Here is a 23,384-nt window from a genome sequence, read left to right on the forward strand (position 1 = left end):
AGGCGCGCTTGGTCTTATTTAGCGATTTTAAACAATACACGTATAAAAAAGACTGGAACGAATTGTCCTAAGCCTCTCATAATTCAAGATAGATATAGATTATTCAATCTTATCGTTAAGCGTTATTTGGTGTCGTGTAATTTTTTGCATATAGACGCGTTTTTAATAGTTCAAAAATATTATTCTTATGACAAAGATATAAATAAGTCTGATGTCCTTCTGACCGACTTCAGCTACGCAGGCTCTGCTAAGCAGAGACTAGCGAACTACGGACTACGAACTACTACCTGATATAGTAGACAGATGCACTCTCATAATCCGATGGAACGGTAAATTCAACGTGATATTAAAGAGAACTCTTTAATTCTAAGCGTAGGATCCAACGGCTGTTCATGCTTTCCGAGGCAGACTTCGGGATATTATACTGAGAAATTTCACAAAAGAGAAATCCAATTTTAAATTGCCCGACCAAGGCATAATCCGAAACCTTGAAACATATGGTTTAAAAAAAAAACAACGAGGCAAGCGGAAATTATATTAACTTGACGGTAGTGTTTAGTGTAAGCCCATATGGGCTTATTTCTACCGAGAAACAGCAATACTTAGTATTTTTGTGTTCCAGTTTAAAACAAAGTGAGCCAGTACAAATACAGGCACAAGATAAATAACATCTTATCTCCTAATGTTGATGGAACATTGTCAGTTTAAGGAATGGTTAATATTTCTTACTGCGCCAATGTCTATGGGCGGTGGAGACCATTCCTCAACCGGTCCGTTTGTCCATACTATATGAAAAAAAGTTATATTATAAAAAAACAACAGTTTATATAATATATATGTAAATGTAACTGTAAAGATCTTTGCACTTTACGAGAAACATTCTCCATAAATATTCCATAATAATAATATTATCATTACCCTAAATCCGGTTTTACGTACGATATTTATCGAGGAATGTATGACACGTATCAATAAATAAAGCGAGTTAAATTGCATTTAAACTAATAATATTATGAACACTTACATTTATTAGTAAAAATGTATTTGAATGACGCATGCACTACGCAGGTCACGCCAATTGTTGGATATCATTTTGGCATCCTAATTACTAATCGACTAAGAACATGTAGCCAATACCAATTTTCTCTGAATAAATAATCTATGTCGAGCCGAGATGGCACAGTTTGAAACGTGCATCTTAACTGATGATTTCGGGTTCAAACCCAGGCTAGCACCACTAAATTTTCATGTGCTTAATTTGTGTGTTTGAAAACATCGTGAGGAAACCGATACCTATACCCTATACCATAAAAAAAAAAACCTGCATGTGTTTAATTTCAACGAAATTCTGCCACAGGTGTGTTCGACCAATCCGTATTGAAGCAGCGTGGTGGAATATACTCCAAAATCTTCTTCTCACAGGGAGAGGAGGCCTTAGCCCAGCATTGGGTAATTTACAGGCTGTTAATGTAAATAATCTTTTGAAATAGAATTTATAGATAGATTTCATCTTGATGAAGACAATAATGCAACGGATTGACAGTAGTTTATTGTTGGCTACGTCTCATGTCAGGGTAAATTTTAAAGACCGAAGTCATTGCAGAAAACACTGTAGCGAATAGGCGACGCAAATGTTCGTCACCAATGACGTCTTCGTTCCGTTTGAAGTTGTAAGGTTTGGTCGTGAAGTAATAGTGAAAACATGCTCCTATTTGAAACTTTAACTCGTCTCCATTAAATCCACCGGCGACGGGTTCCATTTTAGCTCAGATAACCAGATTTTCGATTCAACAGGGAAATGCTGTTAGAATTCTTGCCATGTGGGTACAGTAGATTTTTTTAACCACCAATTGTATATTTTTATTTAGGTCCTCAATCTAAATAAGTCTTATGTAAACTGATATAGATATATTATTTATATTAATATACTGGCTTTACTCGCGCTAAATGTGTAAAACTTTACCTATAGTACAAACTGTAACACCCAAATTTACCCCCTCCAGGGTTGAATTAAAATAAGTAATCTATATTCTTACCCACGGCTCAAATTATCTCCGTAACAAATTGCATCTAAATCGTTCAGCGATTTAAGGGTGAAGAGGTAACAGACAAAGTCATTTGAACATTTATAATATTATTATAGGTTTTTGTAATTTGTGCTGTCTATAAAAGTATTTATAGATTAGAGAAAGAGTCTTAGCATTAATAATCGTACGCGTCATTTCATCGGATATGACCGCGGTCATTCATCGTAACGGGAGGTGAAACAAATTTGCTCATAAAAATGACAATAGCTTGGATCTTGCTCAATCTGGTTGCCGAAATGGTTTAATTTCATTGTTTTGTAAACATATTTAGAATACTAATTTAGCAAATTTATAATCTAGTGTTGTTATAACATTGCCCGTACAATCAATTATATTATAAGTTCAAACTAGATACGTTTTTAATATGAGTTTCAGTGTCGGAAAATGTCAAACAAGGAAAGTGTTCATCCAGAACGCTCGAGAACTAAATAATTTAGACAAATAAATACTTAATGTGTCATACAAAATCTCAATAGATGAATAATAATTAAGTGTGCATATTTCAAATCAATTTTTATTTCGAAATAAATGTGTTTAGAGCTCCATGATAGACGATCTTTCTCGAATCTTTAAGCAAAATGTATCATATTTATCTATCTCTTTTCATCTCTTTCTTGAAATTTTTGTTTCTAATTTTTTGCTATAATATCGATTTCCAAAAATTTTCCAATTTTACTGTGATATGCCATTATGTTTAACAATGCGGGTAACATTTATTTACTTTAGAATCATTTAAAACCCACTGTTTATTTTGTAATGTGTGTAATGTTCAAATAGCCAGAAAATGTGATTTCATTTAAACATTGTTTAACTTTTTAAAGCAAGTTAATCGACATTAAAAATTCTGAACGTGTTTCTTTTAATCTATCTATGAAAATAAAGGTTAGAAATAAAAAGACATTTGTTAATATTTTATGACAACGATATCGCTTTATTGGATGTCAAAAAAGGCGAGCGATGGATGCGCGTGCGGCTCCGTAAAAAAGTTGGAAATCGTGTCTCTTAGGTGCGGGTGCACGCCCACCCATCCTCCGCCTCGCGCAATACATACTTCACGGTTATAAATAATTATAAATAAATATCAACAAGATACAAAATAACCTTTCGTAAAAACATTAATATTACTAGAGTTTAATTTTTGGGCGTAACATTTTTGGTACAGCTCTTTTTGGTTCACGCTGTCTTATATTTGCTATTGTATAAAAATGTTGGTATAACGAAACATCTGTACAGTCCGTTTGTTAATTTCTGTAGTGGAACGTTTAGAAATCGTTTTCGGGCGCCAGGTCGAACCTTGGTGGGAAGGTGCCGAAACCGTCAAAGGCGGGGCGCGTACGTTGGGGCTGAAAGGAAATCACGAATGATTAAATTGTTCACAGTTCCTAAGTTTATGGTAACGTGCAGGATACATGCGGCTTCGCAGCTTCGTTTTTTCTTATGTCCTATTGAATAACGATTCCTTTTTATATCGAATCATATTCATGCTTTATATTTGTACCACAATTTAAGGATAAACACAGAGGGTTCTAAGATCTACAAATCGACAGTGTTCATTGTGCCGATGTTGTGTTTTTGATCGGGGGCAACACAACTTACATGTGATCCAGTGGTGATCTATGGACGCCCTTTAACGGACGCCTGAATAAATAAAATATGACGCTTTAGTTGATCCTCGTCTTACAATCAAACCAAAATCACAGAGATTGTTTCTGACTAATTCTTAATCTTTCGAAAAACAATGGATTATAATTGATTATTTTTTAAATTGATATATCGTTGGAGATTATCTATTTAGAATTACATTTATGACATCTGATTTGCAAAGTAATTCTAGGAATGTTCAGAAATACAACTTACCGCCGGACTGACTCCTCTCGCAGCTGATCCCGCGCGTCCCTTGCCACGGAATTTGCTGATAGCTTGCTCGGCAAGGTCTGCCCTTTCTTCAGCTTCCTCCAATTCCTGCTGTGCCTTACGGAACTTAGCCAAGTTAAGGGCGGCGATCTCTTCGGCTTCTTCGATCTGCCTCTTGTAGGTCTTGATCTTCTGCTGCAGTTTGTCAACCAGGTCCTGCATACGTTCGTGGTTCTTGCGGTCTTCTTCAGCCTGGAAGGTTAATTCCTTGATGCGTCTCTCAGCCTTGCGCAGGTTCTTCTGTGCATCAGCGTGCCTCCTCTGTTCACCGTCGAGCTCGTTTTCAAGCTCCCTGACTCTTTGTTCAAGTTTCTGGATGGCCTTCTTGCCTCCCTTGAGCGCGTTAGCTTCAGCTTCGTCAAGCCTGACTTGCAATTCCTTGATCTGCTGTTCAAGTGCCTTGCGAAGTTTCTCCTGTGTCTGGGCGTGTTCTTGCTCAGCACGGAGTTCGTCGGCAAGCCTGGCAGCATCAACCATGGCCTTCTTTGCCTTCTCTTCGGAGTTCTTAGCCTCGTTAAGGAGTTCATCAAGGTCAGAGTGCAGGGTCTGGAGCTCGGACTCGAGTTTCCTCTTAGCAGCAGAGAGGGAAGCGCTTTGAGCAGAAAGTTCGTTGAGCTGTTCGTGGGCATCACCAAGTTCTTGTTCAGCTTGGCGGCGGGCACGGTCAGCTTGTTCAAGAAGCGTACGCGATTCTTCGAGCTCATTTTGGAGGGCATTTGCACGACGCTCTGAGATTCCAAGCTGTTCACGGGCATCATCACGAGCACGCTGTTCTTCTTCCAAGGCAGTTTGGAGGTCCTTGATCTGAGCCTGGTAACGTTTAATGTTCTTCTGGGCTTCAGCGTTAGCTTTGTTGGCGTGGTCGAGGGCGATCTCGAGCTCGTTGATGTCAGCCTCCAACTTCTTCTTCATGCGCAGGGCCTCAGCCTTGCCCTTAGCCTCTGCTTCAAGGGAAGCTTGCATAGAGTCCAAGGCACGTTGGTGGTTCTTGCGGGTGTTTTCGAATTCTTCTTCCTTCTCCTGGATCCTCCTGTCGATCTCCTGTCTGACTTGAGACAGCTCGAGTTGAGCACGCAGAACCTTGTTCTCTTCCTGCTCAAGAGCTGCTTCGGCTTCCTCGAGAGCAGCTTGGAGTTCGTCCTTTTCGGCTTCAAGACGCTTCCTGGCCTTCTCGATTTCATGGATGTTGCGGCCACCTTCGCCAATCTGGTCAAGGAGATCCTTGACTTCATCAGCGAGGTTCTTGTTTTCACGACGTACGGCCTCGAGTTGTTCCTGACCTTCCTCGTAGGCACCCTTAAGGCGGAATAATTCGGTAGAGTAGTTACGGCATTCCTTTTGGCTGGCGTCAAGTTCAGCAGCAAGGTCATCGACCTTGAGTTTCCATTCACCAATGATCTTATCGAACGCCTTCTGTTTTTTCTCAGCAGCGTTAGCGATGGCAGTAGCACGGTCAACCTCGAGTTGCAAGTCCTCGACTTCGGTGGAAAGGCGCTGCTTGGTCTTCTCGAGAGCAACAACCTTCTGGTTGAGAGACTCGATAGTTTCTTCGGCTTCGGCGAGACGGGCTTGAAGTTTGCGCTTGGCTTCTTCGAGTTCCTCGGAGCGGGCAACACCTTCGGACTCGTACTTGGAGCGCCAGAGTTGAGCTTCAGCGTTAGCCTTGGACAGTTGACGCTGTAAGTCAGCCTTGCCTTCGGCTTCCTCTTCCACTTGCTCGCGGATGTTGTCCAAATCGTGTTCGAGGTTGCGGAACTTGCCAAGCAAAGTAGCGCGTTCCTGTTGAAAAAAAGAAAGTATAAAGTCTATGCAAATCGAAATTTTTAGCAAATAATATTTATTATGAAGAATAAATACTGACCCTGGCCTCTTCGTCAGCGAGCCTCTTGGTGTCCTCCAACTGTGTGGTGAGCGACACCTTAATCTTGGAGAGCTGCGACACCTGGGACTCAGCCTCCTCCAACTGGCGGAGCAGGTCGGAGTTCTCAATCGACAACTTCTTCTTAGCGGCATCCAGGTCATTAAGGGTGCGGTTGGATTCATCAGCCTTGCCTTGAACCTCGTTGAGCTGGTGTTGAAGTTGCTTGACGATCTTTTCTTGAGCAGCCTAAGAAAGGTTTCAATTAAAAAAAATGTAAAATACAGTCACTGCCTTTTTATTAAGGTATGTGTTTTAAAACTGTAGTATTAGTTCGAAAAAACACACGTTTCCATAATATTAGAATTCTAAAAATGATGTATATATATGTCATTAGATTATTATAAAAAAACAATTACCAAGTTTTAAAATGGCTAACTCCATCTGCTTAATAAATAACATAAAATTGTTCTTTATTTCGCGTAAGGTTACTTTCATGCATTTTCATTTTCCTGTATTGTTAAATAAACATTAGTAGAATCACACTTTTTTTTTTTAAAGCAGTCCTAAAGCATTATTATTCAAACGGGATTTTAATTGTTAGTCGTTATCATTTTGAATCTATTTGTACAGGTGAGTCATGTGTTGTTTTTGCTAAATCTATTTTTGCTCCTTTTTTACAAAGCGGCGAAGCGTCCTGTAATTGCTGATGCCAACACGTTTATCTTTCATCGTTGTGTACCTTTTCGTTGGACAAGTGGTCGAGACCGGCGCGAAGGTCATTGACTTCGCTAAAGTATTGAGAGCGCTCTTTCTCAGCCCTGGGTAGATAAAATATAACATAATGCACATTAGTGTTATCCCGTTAGAAACCTTATCGCTGACAGGATAACTGCCCCGACGAATCGGTGTTTTAACTGATTACATATATTTGGTCGAAAATCATAATGTTTATCTGTGAATACAATGATGTCTGTTGTGTACAGTTGATTGTCTACCGGGAGAGGATCATGCATTTTCACCCCAGGCGGTACACATGCCTTTACGGATGACATGTTACCTTTTCCCTTGCAACTTGGTCAATGGCTGCACGTGTGTTGTTAAGCTCGTTGTAGCAAGATGCACGATCATGTTCAGCCCTGAGTTTGTAGCAATGCGATAAATATATATTGGAAAAAAAAATTGGTGCTTTTGCTTACAAACGCCGAATTTATAGATAATATTTCCTTAGTCCACTGGCAGAGCCATTTTATTACAATTTTTATCCCTTTAATATTTTTTAAGTTTCACTTTAAATAAAGTTTTTATATCATATTTTTGGTCATAAAATATTTAAAAATAGTAAATGTGTACTTACTTAGCCTTAAGCTTGTTGAGCTGGTCGAGCTGCTCACCCATTTCCGCAACGGCATCGTTGTGCTTCTTGCGGAGGTTGGCGAGGGTGGACTCGTGCTGAATGTTAGCTTCCTCCAAGTCACGACGGAGCTTGCTGAGCTCAGCCTCACGCTTCTTGTTGAGCTCAATTTGGGCAGAGGTGGCACCACCGGCTTCCTCGAGACGTTCACCCAACTCTTCGAGTTCACGAGCGAGATCAGCGCGCTGCTTCTCAGCCTTAGCACGGGCCTGGCGTTCGGATTCGACTTCCTCTTCCAGTTCCTCGATGCGGGCTTGCAGTTCCTTGATCTGTTTCTGGACCTTGCTAACCAAAGATTGTTCGTCTTCGAGCTTGGCAGTGAGAGATGAGATTTCCTTGTCCTTGCGCTGAATAGTTTGTTCGAGTTCCTTTTTGTTGCGTTCGAGGTCAGAGACGGCTTCCTGGGTAAGTTTAAGGTCGCCTTCAACCTTCCTCCTCTGCTTCTCAACATCACCACGCAGTTTCTTTTCACGCTCCAATGAGTCTTCGAGCTCATCAAGGGTCTGCTCGAGCTTCTGCTTGACCTTGTTGAGGTGGTTAACCTTGTCTTCAGCGGCTTGCAGCTCCTCAGAGGTCTTCTGGTTAGATTCTCCTTGAAGTTTCTTTTCCTTGTTGAGTTTGTTAATGAGCTCGTCCTGGTGGGCGATTTCATCGTTTAAGTTGCGGATTTGGTGGTCTTTGGTAGCCTTGTCTTGTTCAGACTTCTGGATGTTAAGTTCGAGGTCTTCCACATCTTTCTTCAGGCCAGAGATTTCCTGTTCCAACTTCTTCTTGGCTTGGAATAGCTGGTTGCGGGCATCCTCCTCCTGGGTGAGACGGTCTTGTGTGTCCTAGAATAAATTTGAAACAATGAGCCATAATAATAAAATGGTTAATGTTAATTTAACTACATCGTCTGTATCATGCCTGTTTTCTGTCTATCAGTAAGTCAGTAATCGTATTATTTATTATTATGGTTTGCAATAAAATCGTGCAGTTTGCGGGCGTTCAATTTATTTTTAAACATCTTAAAGTATCTGGTATAAACAAACTTCTGTTTATTTAAAGTACTGCGATAAACACATTAAATTACAAGATATGAGTAATTTTGCCATTTACCTCACCAAAGATTTCATGATTTTAAAAATATCTTCAGATTATAATGATACGTTAAGTGAATTTCTAAATTAAATGATTTATTGAATTGTTTCTTTCTATACACTTTAAGAGTTAATAATATTTGCAAATATAACAAACGTTAGTAGAATATATATTATTTAAAATGAATAATTTGAAATTTACCCTAAGTTGACCCTCGAGATCAGCCTTCTGTGCTTGGAGTTTGTTGGCACGCTCCTGGGTTTCAGAGAGAGAACCCTTCTCTCCCTCGAGAGAAGCAAGTAGGGCCTGCTTCTCCTCAAGCAGTTTAGAGTTGAGGGCCTCGACCTCCTTGCGGAGTTTCTCTTCCTTCTCAAAAGCCTCCTGGGCCTTTTGAGCCTTCTCCTCCAGTTTCTGTAAAATCACCTCACTGTTATCTACACCATCCCATGTTGACATAAATTTAGTCGCCATCGTAGATTTATATTACACCATCAAATTAAACTAGGAATGCTATATTTCGGTTCGTTCGAAAGTTAAGGAAGGGTGCGCGCGCCGCCGACCACTCCGCAACTAAGTCGCACTGGAGTTTTCCAGCGGGCGTGTTATCGCCCCCGCACGCATTACATTGTGTAAGGAAAAAGCGCGTAGCTGCTGGAGTGGGGATAAATCCAGAAATGGACGCGGCAGGTGCGTTGGTGTCACGTAACCGCCAGGTGGGCGCGGTCGGATCTATTTATATTCGCTTGAATCATGCGTTATGAGTGCTGGAATATTTAATAGGTCATAGTGTTCAATCATCGCGGAACAGGTGAAAACGTACCGCGATCTCATCCTCGACGCGGGTGACGTTGAGGAGGGGCTTGACCCTCTGCCACAGTTTCCACCATGGCCAGGTGCGGAGCTGCAAGTACTTGCGCAAGTTGCGTTGGACAACTTGGAGAGCCAATCTATAAAAGGACAAACAAAATTGTATCGGGCACGTTTTATACTATTCTTAGACTTCTAATTTTAACTTAATTTCTATTTTATACCTCTGTTCCTGCAACTTCTTGAAGTCCTTACGGGAAAGGTAACCACGGATGTAGGCCTGGAGCCAAGATACGATCTTAGACAGTCTGTCGTCACGCAACTCTTCCATCTGACCCAGAACACCAGCGCGGAAGAATACCTATATATCCCAAAAAAAGTATTAAGACGAGTCCACTGCGTTAGTTGGTTAAATTAATAAAAGATTGCATAAGAAATATCCTAATTTTATTAGAAATAGTAAAATAATTATATTAACAGCATTACAGAATGTTAGTTAATTGTATGAAACTAAGTTAGTACGACACTTGTAAAACAAGTATCAAAATAATTTCTTCTAAAAATTAGTGTTAAACTTTTAAAATAAACAAACATTAAAACGAGGGCAAGCAAAAAAAATTGATAGATGACTACAGCCATGCACATAGCTCTACCTTAGTCTTTCCGAGCCTGAAGGATTCAGAATCCAAGCCGGTATGTTCAAGAATTTTTTCTGTGGCTTTCTCTGCTGTTATTGGCTCTTTGAGCAGGTTCGGGCACAGAATTTTGTATCTGCGTTCGAGAAGCACACAAAAAAGATAATAATACTATTCTACGGATATGGCAAGGGAAAACAAACACGAGCCTATGTATCTTGGGCTCTAAAGGAAAAGCAGCCCTTACACTGCAAGGGTTGAAGGATACAATAAAACCAGTTCCTAAAGGTTCTACTATGTTGTGAAGCGTTTAAAAGTCATGCGATCCGCCAGGTATTTCTGGATCGCATGACTAACTGCAATCTACTGTTACAATGAACATGCCTTGGTATGACCCAGACGGTAGGACTCGACATCCAAGCCCGTAGCTTCTAAGATGACTTGGGCGATTTTCTTAGGGTCAGTTTCTTTTTCCGCAGCTTGAGGGGCCAGGATCTTGTAGCTACATTTTCAAATATATGGCAAACAATGAGGGATTGTCAAACAAAACAGTCATCATGAATGCTCCATCGCATATGACAAACTTTACTAACTACCTTACATATCTAAAAAAAATTACCATGATTTCGTAGTGTCATGTGATTCGTGCTAAACAATGTCGATTATAATATGAAAGGTGGAAAAACAAATACTGGGACTTGTACTTCAGGTACATTTTGTTATTATAGGAACACTCATCTACGGATGAACCCAATATATCCTTGCCTTAGTGTGACCTATACGATAACTTTCAGGGTCTAGCTGAACTGCTTCAAGACACTTCCTAGCTGCTTCTTTCGGATCTTTTTCAGCAGACATAGCGGCGGGTGCAAGAATCATGTAACTGTTTTTTTTTAAATAATAAAGTTTAATATTCCGTTGAAATGTTTCGCGTGATGTAATCAATGACTCAAATGTCATATTTATAAATTCGAAAAGTTGATGCATTAAAATAATTTTAGAACATGTTGCTCATAGCTAACGTGCTTCCTATGACGTCAGTAAGAGTCAGATTCTATAGGACAAGAATAAAACTGTTCCAGTTTTACGAATGTTCTAGAGCTAAAAGAATTTGTTTAGACTGCCAACTAAAATAATTCACTTAATCAAAATACTCATAATCCTAATGTATACAGATAAATACAAAATATTAGATAAATTCATTTAAAAAAAAAATCATTCATTCCATTCAATCTTATTTTCTTACCGGAGCTTGAAGTCAGGGTAGACCATCCTGTTGGGGAAACCTTTACGGCAAATACGGATGCCTTCAAGCACACCGTTACAGGTGAGCTGGTGCATCACAAGGTGAGAGTCGATGAGACCTGGTATATGGAGACATCAGAGTAAAGAAATAATCCATCCAGTTATTTTAAAACACGTAAATTTCATATCATAATTGCAGTTATAAACTCGGAATAGTTAAGTATATTTGTATTTTGAACGTAATGATATTTTGTCTATAAATAAATAGTAGCTGGAGAATTTATTTCAGGTCATCCAGACATGACGAAGTTTTGGGAATTTAGTTTATTCGCCTGAGCAAGCCAGAAGCAACTTCTAAATATATTTTCGTCACTTAGCACCCACACATTTTCGTAGGTGTTGAGTGAGTATGTAGGCGTCGCTATGTGGGCTATAAAATTCCTAGTTTATAACTCAGTAATTTAATATTAAATTTATTATAACGTAAAATGTAGATTAATATTTTTGTCTACGAAATAATGTTAGTATATCTTGGTAATACTCGAAAAATTAACCAGTTACTCACCAGCCTGTTTCAATTCGTTGGGAATGATACAACGCACGAAGTGAGGTTGAGTGGATCTCAGCGTTGTCATCAAATTGTTAAGTTGTTCCTGTGCATAATAATTACACGATTAGACAGTGAAATTTAGATTAAGTATTTTTTAGCAACACACAAAATCTCGATCCTTTTTCAAAGTAACGTATAAATTAATAATATATACACAACATAGGTATTAGGTACGATGACTTTTTTTGAACATAAAACACACACATTGAATGATACATTGAAGTATTGAATGATAAAACGAACATAGAAGGAACACACAAAACTAGGGTTAATAAAATACTTCAACAAACATAAAGCTTAGTTATGGTATTGAGCAGGAAAATAGTGGTTTCCTCAACGGTTTGCGTTTTGGTCATAATTGATTTTTTGGACACACTTAAGTATAATGTGTGTCTATAATGGTTTTTGTGGAAACGATATTATGATAATTATTATTTTAATGAATGTAAGGAGGAACATCACCTCAGGTATCAGAAACTGAGGTTTCATTAACTATTTCGTTTTGAGAAATAGTTTAACCAAGTGCAGATTTATGAAGTATATCTACACTAAATTAAGGTGATTTATAAGTATCAAATAATCCAAAGAATTATAATTTTGTTTGTACCCTGTAGGCAGAGGAGACAGTAGCAAAACCACCTCCCTTCTTACCGCGACCTCCTATGGATGTACATTAACAAGCAAAAATTAATGCAAGGACGACCACAATTACAAAGGAGATAATATATATCGTCGACGATACACCTGCGGGCTTTAACTATTGCTGTAAAACATATGTAGACGTGCATAACGATTTATTTTATAGTAAAGCATATAGGGTTGATACTTTTGCAAATTTATTTTACATTTAAGATGATAACAAAAGCGTCAACCCTGTGCATGTTGATAGACGTATACAGTAAGCGACGTGACACAGAAGCAAATTTCTGACATTGTGCCATTTTACCCTGTAAAGTGATGACACGGTCTGGAAAGCAGAACCCTTAGCACGCTTGCCTCCAGCGCCTATTTTACGTGAAATACAGTTTTGAAAAGGAAAATATTGGTGCTCATTGATGTGCGATTGTGCTTTCTAATTGAAATTTTACATAAATAAAAATTATTTAGAAATCTTAAGCCAATATCAAAGGCGAATTGTACTTTAATTAACAGAGAACGATTGGCACAAAATATGATTTCTGTTACCTCGTATAGGCTTTATGTCCATTTCTCATATTGTATATGTATTACAGCAGACATTTAAATGCATAGTATCCTCATCCTTTTCCAGACACAAACATAAAGATATGCTATACAATCAATAAATGAATCAATCTAGATTATTAAGTCTATAATAATAACAATTTCTAAATAAAAATACTTTAAGACAGATAGAGTTAATTCTCTTAAAAATAAACAGATGAAATGGTACATACCCTTGCCGCCGCCACCACCAGCACCAGCATCACCAGACTGGCCAGGATGGTCAGCGAAAATTTCCACCAACAGTTTGTTGGCACCCTTCTTGAACTGGTCAACGACAGTGTCGTTAAGAGGGTCCTTGTTCTTTTCCAGCCATCCGGTGATGTTGTAACCGACCTGTTTAATGACAAATTATACATTATTATCATAATGTTTATGAAGACGTTGCTTTGTTATGGTAGTTTTAAGTTTTGCCTTTAATACTTACATTACCGGCGTAGTGACCAATAGCGAAGTGAGCGGCTTGGCAACCAGGCTTGGGGGGCTTAGGCTTCAGGTAAGGAGCAGATTTACCCAAGTGGTTGTTGTTCAACTTCTCAACGAATGTCTGGTCGGTAGCTTTCGGGAACATAGACTCTTCCTCAAGAATTGAGAGGATACCCATAGGCTGAAATCGAACCAGTGAGTTTAGAACACGAAAGCCTTTAGCTCAGCGATAGATCTTTAATAATTTAAGATCTGCTGTAAATGTTTTTTGTTGGAATTTGAATTGTACTTTAAGAAAAAAAAACATTACGTTTAAAAATGTAAGCTATAGACTTTTTATGTTCAAGTTATATTATGTGAATAGGTGTATAAAAGATAAAGTATAATAATTTTAAGACAATTAGGAGTACTTATAACTAAATTGTTATGCGTTAAAATAAAAGCAACATGCAAATAAATATTGTATGTTTGTGTTTCGTGCTTTAACTTACGTTATTCTGCGTGTACTTAGCTTGTTAATTATCCTATTATCAGCTCTTTGATTATGATTAAACAGCAAAAAAAAAACAATGGAACCACAAATCTGCTCAATATTAATATCTTTAATATAATATAATTTGCTCTACATAAAATATCTAGTGTGCTCCTGACAACTGTTCGTTTTTTACATTTACATAGATCGCGATGACTTAGTGCAATTTTTAGAGTAATCTAGAATATAGCAAATGAATTAGCCGTTTCGATTTTTGCGTGTGTTTATCAAGCTTCTATTTATTTTAATTGATACCGCGCGTGGAAGGGGATACAGCCAGCAATTTTCTTGCATTTGCAGGCGATGAAGGCGTTGGCCTCGATTATACCAGCCTGAAGCTTTTTCTAAACGCGACCCTACAGCCTCAAGCTATACAATTTACATCTCAATACCTTTTCTATTAAATTAATGGTCGGTTGAAGGTCCATACCAAAATCAATAAAGTCCCATATGATCCCTTCTCTTTCGTATTCCTCTTGTTCTAGGACGAACATGAAATGATTAAAATACTGTTGCAATTTTTCGTTGGTAAAGTTAATACAGAGCTGATTAAACCCGTTCATCTGCCGTGGAAACATGTAAAAAATATCGAAAGAAATGTTAAAAATCTATATACTGGCTTGAATATAAGTCGTAGTGTATGTGCGTGTCGTTATGTATAAGTTTGTTTATTTATTTATAGACAGATAGAGTAAAACACACGGTAGGTCACACAACACATCAATTACATTGGCTGGTCCGTCGAGAAAAGCGTATTTTATGCCCGATTATATAATTTCGAAAGATATTTTTCAACATGGAAATAAGTAATTTAGACGACTTTTCTCGAGGACAATGGCGAGTTGCAAGCTTTCTTGTTTGCGTTTCCGCCATCTACCTTTTCAATAAGGTCAATGCAATGTTGGAGATCCATGCCAAAGTCAATGAAAGTCCATTCGATGCCTTCGCGTTGGTATTCTTCTTGTTCCAACACGAACATATGGTGGTTAAAGAACTGCTGAAGTTTCTCGTTGGTGAAATTAATGCAGAGTTGTTCAAAACCGTTGAACTGCAGGGAGATAATTAATGAAAACGTTAAAGCTAGGGGTTATATACATATAAGGACATAAACCAAATACGGCTACGGATCACATTCCGCAGATATTTTTCCCTAAACAAGACCTGGGTGTGCAATTACGTGCCGCGTCTATCCCCATAGACTTGGAAAATGTGCCAAACTAAATCCCGTCTGTAGTTGTTCAGGCGACGACGAGCAAAACGATCCGATGGACAATTACCTTCTCGATCAAATCGATACAAGCTAACAAGTCCATTCCGAAATCGATGAAAGTCCAGTTGATGCCCTCTCTCTTGTATTCCTCTTGTTCGAGTACGAACATGTGATGGTTAAAGAATTGCTGGAGCTTCTCGTTTGTGAAGTTAATGCAGAGTTGCTCGAAACCGTTGTACTTTTAAAATAATACGAATCCCAGATAAGAAAAGGAAATTTGAGTTAGATTGCTAAACTAAAAAATCGATTAGTAGCAGGGTACGTCGATAGCTAAACCAAACATTGATAACACCAAAACTTCTTTGTTGTCCATGGGTTTTGTCACCCAGTGTACCTTTTCGATAAGGTCAATGCAGGCCAGTAAGTCCATTCCAAAGTCAATGAATTCCCAATGAATTCCCTCCTTGGTGTACTCTTCTTGTTCCAACACAAACATGTGATGGTTGAAGAATTGTTGCAGTTTTTCATTTGTGAAGTTAATACAAAGTTGTTCGAACCCATTGAACTAAGGAAGTAAATTGCATTAATATCAAAGAAAAAACTTTTTATTCTTTCTCTGCCATTTTACCTTGTACCTAATCTGCTTACTTCTTACAGCTATAAAAAATATATGTATAGTAATAAATTCAACGTGTGACCATTTTATCAATGAAATAGTAGTTGTTAATATCGTGTATTTGAATTTCAATTCAATTACAAGTCAAAGACCGATTTTGAGAAATTTTTATTGCATTGATCAAAAATAGTTTGATCAGTTTATGTCAATTTGTTTTGATACTCACGTCGAAGATTTCGAAACCAGCAATATCCAGTACACCGATGAAGTGCTGTCTCTTCTGTTTGGTGTCTAGGGTTTCGTTACACTTCTTGACGAGCCACTTGAAGAGACGATCGAACATGCCCTTACAAAGAGCACCGACGGAGTTGGTGACTTGGTCCTTGTTACGACCCTGGGTCACGAACTCGTTTCCGACCTTGATGCGGGGCTTCAGCAAGTTCTTGTACAAGTCCTGGCAGTCAACGCCGAGGAGCTTGGCAACCTTTTCACCATCCTGAAAAGATAAAAACAAAATTGTTATTTCGTTTCCAATTTTATTTAATAGAATATATAATAATTCGAGGTCTGTCATTTAAGTTAATTATATGAATTAATGCGAATAATTATACTTGCCTCAGTGCCATCAGCTTCAGCCTGTTCTTCACGACCCCTCTGCTTGAACTTCATACAACCCATGTGCATTACAGCGGCGGTGATCTTGTAAACATTGTCCTTCTCTTCTTGGGTGAAACCAAGAATGTCGAAGGCTTGCTATAATGATAATGCATGTTAATATTGTTTAAGTAACGAAAATGGTATTATGAAGCATTTAAAAAACTAAATTTAGACAATTAATATGCTCATTGAACAGTGATATTCAACATTAAAACTCTCGAGTTGTTTTTTTTATTATTAAATCAAAACGATAGTTAAAAAGTGCGCATTAATTAATTATTGCAATTTTCTTACAACTAAATATAAAAAGTTAGTAAAAGAAAGTAGCGTTAAGGCATTTGTAGCAAAATTAAGGCTTTTTGGGTTGAGTTCGGAATAGGCATAACGTACTATATTGTAACTAGGGTTGAACTAAGATCTAAACTTATATAATATATATATATATGACACTAGGGTTCTATCCAGACTAAATCCAGTTCTTTGGATATTAAACTACTTTTTAAAAAATAAAGTGGTAATCTGCAATTTGCAGACTATTGAGATTTTCAACTCATTTTCCGCTTCTTTACAGGGTCACTCGCATTATCTCATAAATACCCTTTAGACTTACGTCCGTCAGAAGACATTCTTCACCGTCATCGACGTTGGGGATAGTAATCTTACCCTGGGAGACGTTATAGTAATCGTATATGTCGTTGGACAACATACACATCTCTGTTGGTTAAACAAGGACATTTCATTTTAATACGATTACAAATACCTTAGTGTCTTACAAGTTCCTATGTCGAACCTATCCTGAACCTACGCTGTCTGTGTCATGTCTGTGAAAATAATTAATGTTGTGTGTTGGGGGTGCCTGTGCTAGGGAATAAACAGCCTTTTGTGATTTAAAACCTGTGCAAAACGCTCACTGGACCTTTTGCAGGGAGCGAGCATGCAATGTGCATGTCAGAAATTTTGTCAGAACTTGGTCAAACTTTGCGGACTACGAATAACTGATTCAAGACGCACGCTCCTTGCGTAGGCTTACAACTTACGACCGTCAGATCGAATTGTTCAACGTCGTTGACACCAGGTATCCGAGTCTTCCCCTGACTTATTAGGGGATAGTCCGAGATGCGGTTGCTTAGCATCGTTAACTCTGTAAAGATCAAATAATCTGACATACACATGCGTTGACTGAATTTTAATCAGTCTTAAGCAAAGCAAGCGGAAAGAAACACAAGAGACAAGAAGATAGAATATGAAACACACGAGCCAGTAGTCTTATTCTGGACTCACGTCAGTAAGTTTCATTTCTTCACCGTCGTCAACACCAGGGATGACGGTCTTTCCTTGCGATACGATGTTGTAGTCGTTGACGTCGTTAGACAAATAGCAGATGGCTACAAAACGACACCAATAACAGTCACGTGTGATATTTGGTGCATTTAAGCTAAAGGGGACAGTCTCATGCTCTGGTACGGATAAACAAAACTATTCTAAAACATCTCGTTACAGTTCTGAGGCGAGATCACTCGACCACTAGCCGGTTGTATGCGGCAAAGAGGTCAGACGGCAAAAACTATAGGAACCCTGTTAACGCCTTCAGCTCTAGGAAGGCTAACTTACATCGGTCAAAAGACATTCCTCGCCATCATCTACGTTTGGGATTGTAGTTTTTCCTTGCGATACGATGTAATAATCATATATGTCGTTTGACAGCAGACACATGTCTAAATAGTGGAATTAAAGTTAATATCTATTTTAAATTATCAGGTCTAGGTTTCTGTGTGTAGTGCGATTAGTGCTAATGCTAAAATTGTGTAATAATTAACATCATCATAAATTAATCTTGAATTTTAAATATCGAATGAATCTTTTCTGAAATATTTACATTCATTTGTGATTATTTTTAATTGTAATTGAAATAAATTAAAAAAAATTTTTTTTTTAATTTTCAGTAATATTATTAATACCAAATGAATTAAAGAACATTTTATTCTCTATTGTTTTTCAAAAAGTTGACTAAATGATAATGCTAAAATTTTCATAGTTTGATTTCAATCATTAACCACGATAAACTTATTCGAGTGGTTTGTAATTTTAGTCAACAAGTATAATAGTTCTTTTAAATAAGAACATAATAATCTATTCAATAGTTTCTAAGTTATCAATTTTTAAATAAATCATTACCAACCATCATTTGGAACAATGTTTCGTACCTTTAAGACCGCTTACGGAACCAGACATCATCTGGTAGAAGATGTGGTAAGAACGCTCAAGGGCTTGCTGGGAAATTACACGAGCCTTCTCGAGCAGGTCTAGGAGAAGGAAAAAAGTCAATTTAGTTAACATTCAAATGGATAATCAATATTTACCATTTGAATGATTACTTACAGGTCTCAATGTCAGCTCCAGCCAGTTTTCCAGAGGGGCCGAAGTGAATACGGATGAATTTACCCTGGTCAAGGAAATTATAAGTTAAATTGTGGTTTCGTTAAGATAAGTAGACTTTAATGCTTTGAATTAATACCAAATTGTACTGAATTATTGATCTTATGCTCCTCGTTATAAGTTCAATGAATATTTTGAGTTTTAACAAAAGGAAAATATAATAAAAGGTATACTTACGAAACGGGAGGAGTTGTCGTTACGCACAGTCTTGGCGTTACCGAAGGCTTCAAGCACAGGGTTAGTTTGGACGACCTGGTCTTCCAGGGATCCCTTCTTGTCCTGGGTAGGGTCCTTCTTTTGCGCTGCACCAACGGTGGCGAAGTAAGCAATTACCTTCTTCGTGTTCTCAGTCTTTCCGGCACCAGACTCACCGCTGTTGTTGATAAGATTTTTGTTAATTCAAAGAAAGTCTAAGTGGAGTGGTCTCGTAAATAAAAACAGTTTATCCGTACTGTTGAATAATAATAATTTTTACTTTTCAACTTGAGTTAAATTGAATCAAATATATTTTTTTTTACTTTTTAACGTATTTTTCTTTAGTTAATCGTAAAATTAAGGTATATCTTGAATTTGGAAATTGTACTAATAAGTGAATTACTTACGTAATCAACATAGATTGATTCTCGTGGTTGGTCAACATGTTGACGTAGGCGCCGTCGGAAATGGCGAAAATGTGGGGTGGCACTTCCGAACGACGCTTGCCTCGGTAAAGCTTGGCACATCGGAACGTGTACACGGGGAATCTCTTGTAAGGGTTGATGGCGACACAGAAGAGACCCGAGTATGTCTGTATGAGATTTATGAAGAATTACTTAATGTTACACGCAGTGGATGAGTTCCAATGATTTTAGTATACAATTTAGGAGTTGACAAGAGAACATACTGTAGTTGTGAAATTTCAATTTTCAAATTAGAAAAACAACAGGAACACGAATATTTATATCATACGGAAGAAAAATTTACGTGAAATATAATTTTGAATTTTGAACGAAACTTAGCGTTAATAAAAACACAGAAAAACACACGAGTATGTAAGGCACAGAAACATTCATTTCAGCGCCTGATACGAATAAAATTCTCCTCAATATTTATTAGTATATACAATTAAAAAATAAGTAAATATATAAAAAGAATTACTGAACATAGTATAATAGGAGAATTTTAGTTCGTAATTTACATATTGCAAAATAAATAATCATAAGAAAACATCTCCATGAAAGAAAATAGAAGAGCCAGATGGACATTTTACTATGTCTTTTATCCAGCTATAAAACAAAAACAGTGTAGCTCTTACTTTTTAATTATTATCTTAGTCATATAAAGTCATAGAAAGTAAGAACTCACTTTTGATACAACACTGAAAAAAAATCTAATCTAAAGACATTAAAAACAAAATTTCCTGGACGCCATGGAGTCCAATTTCACCGTCTTGTCCTATGTACGAGGGTTCAAGAACGGCGCTGAAATAGGAGTTCGGAAAATTGAGTGGATTCAAAGAAGAGTAAAGTAGACACCACTTGAAAAGAAGACACGCCTAATATTGGAAAATCAAATACTTGTTTTGAATTCAGTGACAGAATAACATTGTAATTTACTTAAAGTATTATGTCGAAAATATACGGCATTTTTAGATTTAAATTTGCCATTTTCATAACATTTCGATTTTTAATTTATATGAAATATTTAAAGATATTTAAATCTTTATCGAATAGAAATGTTTAACAATTACGAAATTGCAATAAAAACTTTGAGATAGAGAGTAATTATTATCATTTCATATTTCAAACTCACATCAGAGCTAAAAATATGACGCTCGAAATAGAACAACAAACAGTCGAGCTCTGATCTCTCCGAATCTATATTTATATTCGACTCTAATTGAACTGTCAATCTTAGATTTATTGGATCTAAAACTTGATAATTTTCCAATGATTCGATGACGTAAAGAGATTGGAAAGGCGAGGAAAAAACATGCAAACTCGAACGCTGCAACTCCTGACTTCTCCTGACTTACGTAAATAAGCTTATGGTAATATCTCTGCTTCAAGTTATACAAAACCGAAGCGTCGTTGAGGTATGTCAAGTTGGACATATCCTCACATTTTTCGTACTTAGGCGGGTTGACTTGTGCTACTAGGTCCTTCTTGAAGTCTTTGGTCTGCGGGAAAGATATGGCGATCAGTATTATTGTAATGGTTAAGGCGCCAATTGCGCCTACTTACATATATAAGTTTCGCATAGTATCGTTGTCGAAGATTGTGAAGTACGGCAGCCTCGTTAAGGTACGTCAGGTCAGCCATGTCTTCGACTTTCTCGAATTTCGGCGGGTTTACTTGTGAGAGGAGTTCCTTTTTTAATGTCTTCTCCTGCTCATTTGATAAAGGTATTAAATATGTGGACATAATACGTGTGGCTAGATTTATTAAACAAATAATAATATATAAATATTTATTAAATATAGTTCATTGATATTCAATAAATAAAGTAATATATTGTATGAAATATAAACAAATTGTATTAGTCATTCTGATCAATGATCTATTAAGATGTGAATCTATTTCTTATTCTTAAACAATATATTTTTAATAAAAATAATTAATAATGAAATAAAAATAAAGTATAATAATTTTGATTTATTTATTTAATATTTAACTATTTAAGTTTGATTCTAAAATTTCTTTTATATCCTCTTTTATTTTTTTTTAAATATTCTGTAATTTTGAAACTGTTTATTAACTTAAAAGCATCAGATCCTGTTTGGTAATTTATCACTACCATCGTTTATTACTAATAATTACCTCGCCTCCGGGAAGGTTAACGGTCACCAGGTCGCCCTTGGTGGCCTTAATTTCACCCTGCACGAAGCCCTCTTTTTCGTCTGGAACCCAGCAAGCCTTCTTGCCATCGTAGGGCTTGCTCTGGTCGATACGCTTTTGTTCGAGAGAGACGAACAGGTATGGGGTCGGATCGGGGTCCTCGCCCTCTTGTACTTGTGGCTTCGGCATTTCGGAGGGGCTTACGAGACTTTTGGGCTAGTCGAGACACGAGAACACAGCCCTGGAGCCTTCCTGTTGAAAATGCTAAACGTTAGCCGAGTGTTCCTCCTGCACGCGAATCAGAGGCCCCGTGCGTCTATTTGTGGCTGTAACCCGAGTAGTAGCCGGTTTGGGAACCGTGCCAGCTCGAACGCCGTTTGCGTAACACGGAGTTTTATGCGCGCGTTTTTATTAGCTTATCCCGAACGGCCCTTTGCGGATGTTACGTCACAGGAATGCGGTTCTGGAACGGCGCCAACGGATTTAGACCGATCATGGATTGTTGTTTATTGTCTTTTATGGCAATGGTTGCTGGTTCAAGAGTTCTGAATGACTTTAATTGTTATTGCTTTCTAATTCGGGGTTTCCCTTTAATATTAAAGCTGAATGAAAAATTTATTTTCTTTTGAATAATCTACAAATTAATTTATTTATAATCTTTTATATCTAAATACTATTCGTGCTTATTACAATTATCGCAAATCAATTTTTAAAAACTTAGTAAGTTTGATTCTATTGATGCGATTTCTTTAAATATATATCAATTGATTGAGAACTTTTCATAAATCAATTCTTTTTTCATTCAACACACTGAACTGAGCGCATTTTCAACAATCCACCACCAAGGCAATAAACAACTGGAACCTCACTTGGAGCCACTTGCACACAATTGCAAAAATCCAATCCAATCGGTAAACCAGCTGGCGTCGACGTCACTTTCGATCTCGAATCACTCGCGATGTCAAAGATGCACTACACTAGACGCACGGGGTAACACATGCGTGCGTACTTACGTTTAAAGCCGTTCTGACCGGCGGCGGGGAGCTCCGTTCCTTTTTATACGCGCAACACGACACCACCGCGCCCGATCACCCCATTTTAGGCGGATGCCAGCCTAGCCAGCACTTTCAGACGAGCTTAGCTTTCACTCGAGCGGGAACGCTCGCTGAACGCATCGCTGGACGTTGAAAAAATTTGATTTTCCTGAAAAGACCGCATGTTAGATGACTGCTGGAGTCGCTGGAGCTGAAAGGCATGTTTATAAAACGAAACGGCCGTGTTTAATAGGATTATAGCGTAATTGAAAACAAACTGGCTGTTAATCAGTTCGCTAAAAGTGGTATATGAGTGAAATTGGTTTGGATGCAATAAGGTATTTCGGAACGATCGCAATATTTGTTTCATTTTAAAATTAGAATACGTTTTTATTCCGTTTTATTTATGCCGATACAAAAAAGATTCTACTTTTTAAAATAAATTTAACAACGTAATGTCAAAAAAATATCGATGTCAACCTTAAATATAAATAAATGTTTATTATTATTTTTATTTTAAATTACTAATATTTTTAAACGAAATTCTCGCGTTAAATTAAAAAAAATAAATAACCTGTATAAAATTGTGGGAGGGAAAAGTTGGTACGAGTAGTTGATGGGGCAATTAATGCATAGACTCATTATAAAATTTAAATTAATAGATATTACATTTGACACGTCGATGAAGTAAACACGCTGGAGGACGTGACGACCACGAAATGTCACATAAACGGGTGTAAGTGCATTTAATGTCACGCTGGAATA

The 23,384-nt window shown here is 37.6% G+C and overlaps 1 protein-coding gene across 33 annotated transcripts; it reads right to left on the minus strand.

Annotated features, from left to right (window-relative positions):
* Positions 1–3,082: 3,082 nt before the first annotated feature.
* On the minus strand, positions 3,083–21,837 carry LOC125068490 (myosin heavy chain, muscle). 33 transcript variants are annotated; one of them, XM_047677662.1, is made up of 25 exons: positions 21,568–21,837; positions 20,784–20,927; positions 19,372–19,556; positions 18,947–19,142; positions 18,713–18,776; positions 18,538–18,636; positions 16,944–17,047; positions 16,292–16,429; positions 15,903–16,172; positions 15,128–15,298; positions 13,320–13,499; positions 13,066–13,228; positions 12,597–12,655; positions 11,606–11,693; positions 11,042–11,159; positions 10,561–10,678; positions 9,385–9,521; positions 9,174–9,300; positions 8,555–8,764; positions 7,217–8,103; positions 6,920–6,998; positions 5,863–6,108; positions 3,945–5,780; positions 3,684–3,725; positions 3,083–3,430 (listed from the first exon to the last, which is right to left on the minus strand). In XM_047677662.1, the coding sequence occupies exons 1-24, from the start codon at positions 21,772–21,774 to the stop codon at positions 3,702–3,704; spliced, it is 5,850 nt and encodes a 1,949-aa protein (XP_047533618.1). In that variant the 5' UTR covers positions 21,775–21,837; the 3' UTR covers positions 3,083–3,430; positions 3,684–3,701. The 33 variants fall into 33 exon arrangements, with proteins under 33 accessions (XP_047533618.1, XP_047533600.1, XP_047533598.1 ...); XM_047677644.1 differs by lacking the exons at positions 3,684–3,725; positions 10,561–10,678; positions 12,597–12,655 and adding exons at positions 10,180–10,297; positions 12,258–12,310; XM_047677642.1 differs by lacking the exons at positions 3,684–3,725; positions 12,597–12,655 and adding an exon at positions 12,258–12,310.
* Positions 21,838–23,384: the final 1,547 nt, after the last annotated feature.

The sequence above is a fragment of the Vanessa atalanta genome, chromosome 13 (genome assembly GCF_905147765.1).
Source record: "Vanessa atalanta chromosome 13, ilVanAtal1.2, whole genome shotgun sequence".
Classification (NCBI taxonomy): domain Eukaryota; kingdom Metazoa; phylum Arthropoda; class Insecta; order Lepidoptera; family Nymphalidae; genus Vanessa; species Vanessa atalanta.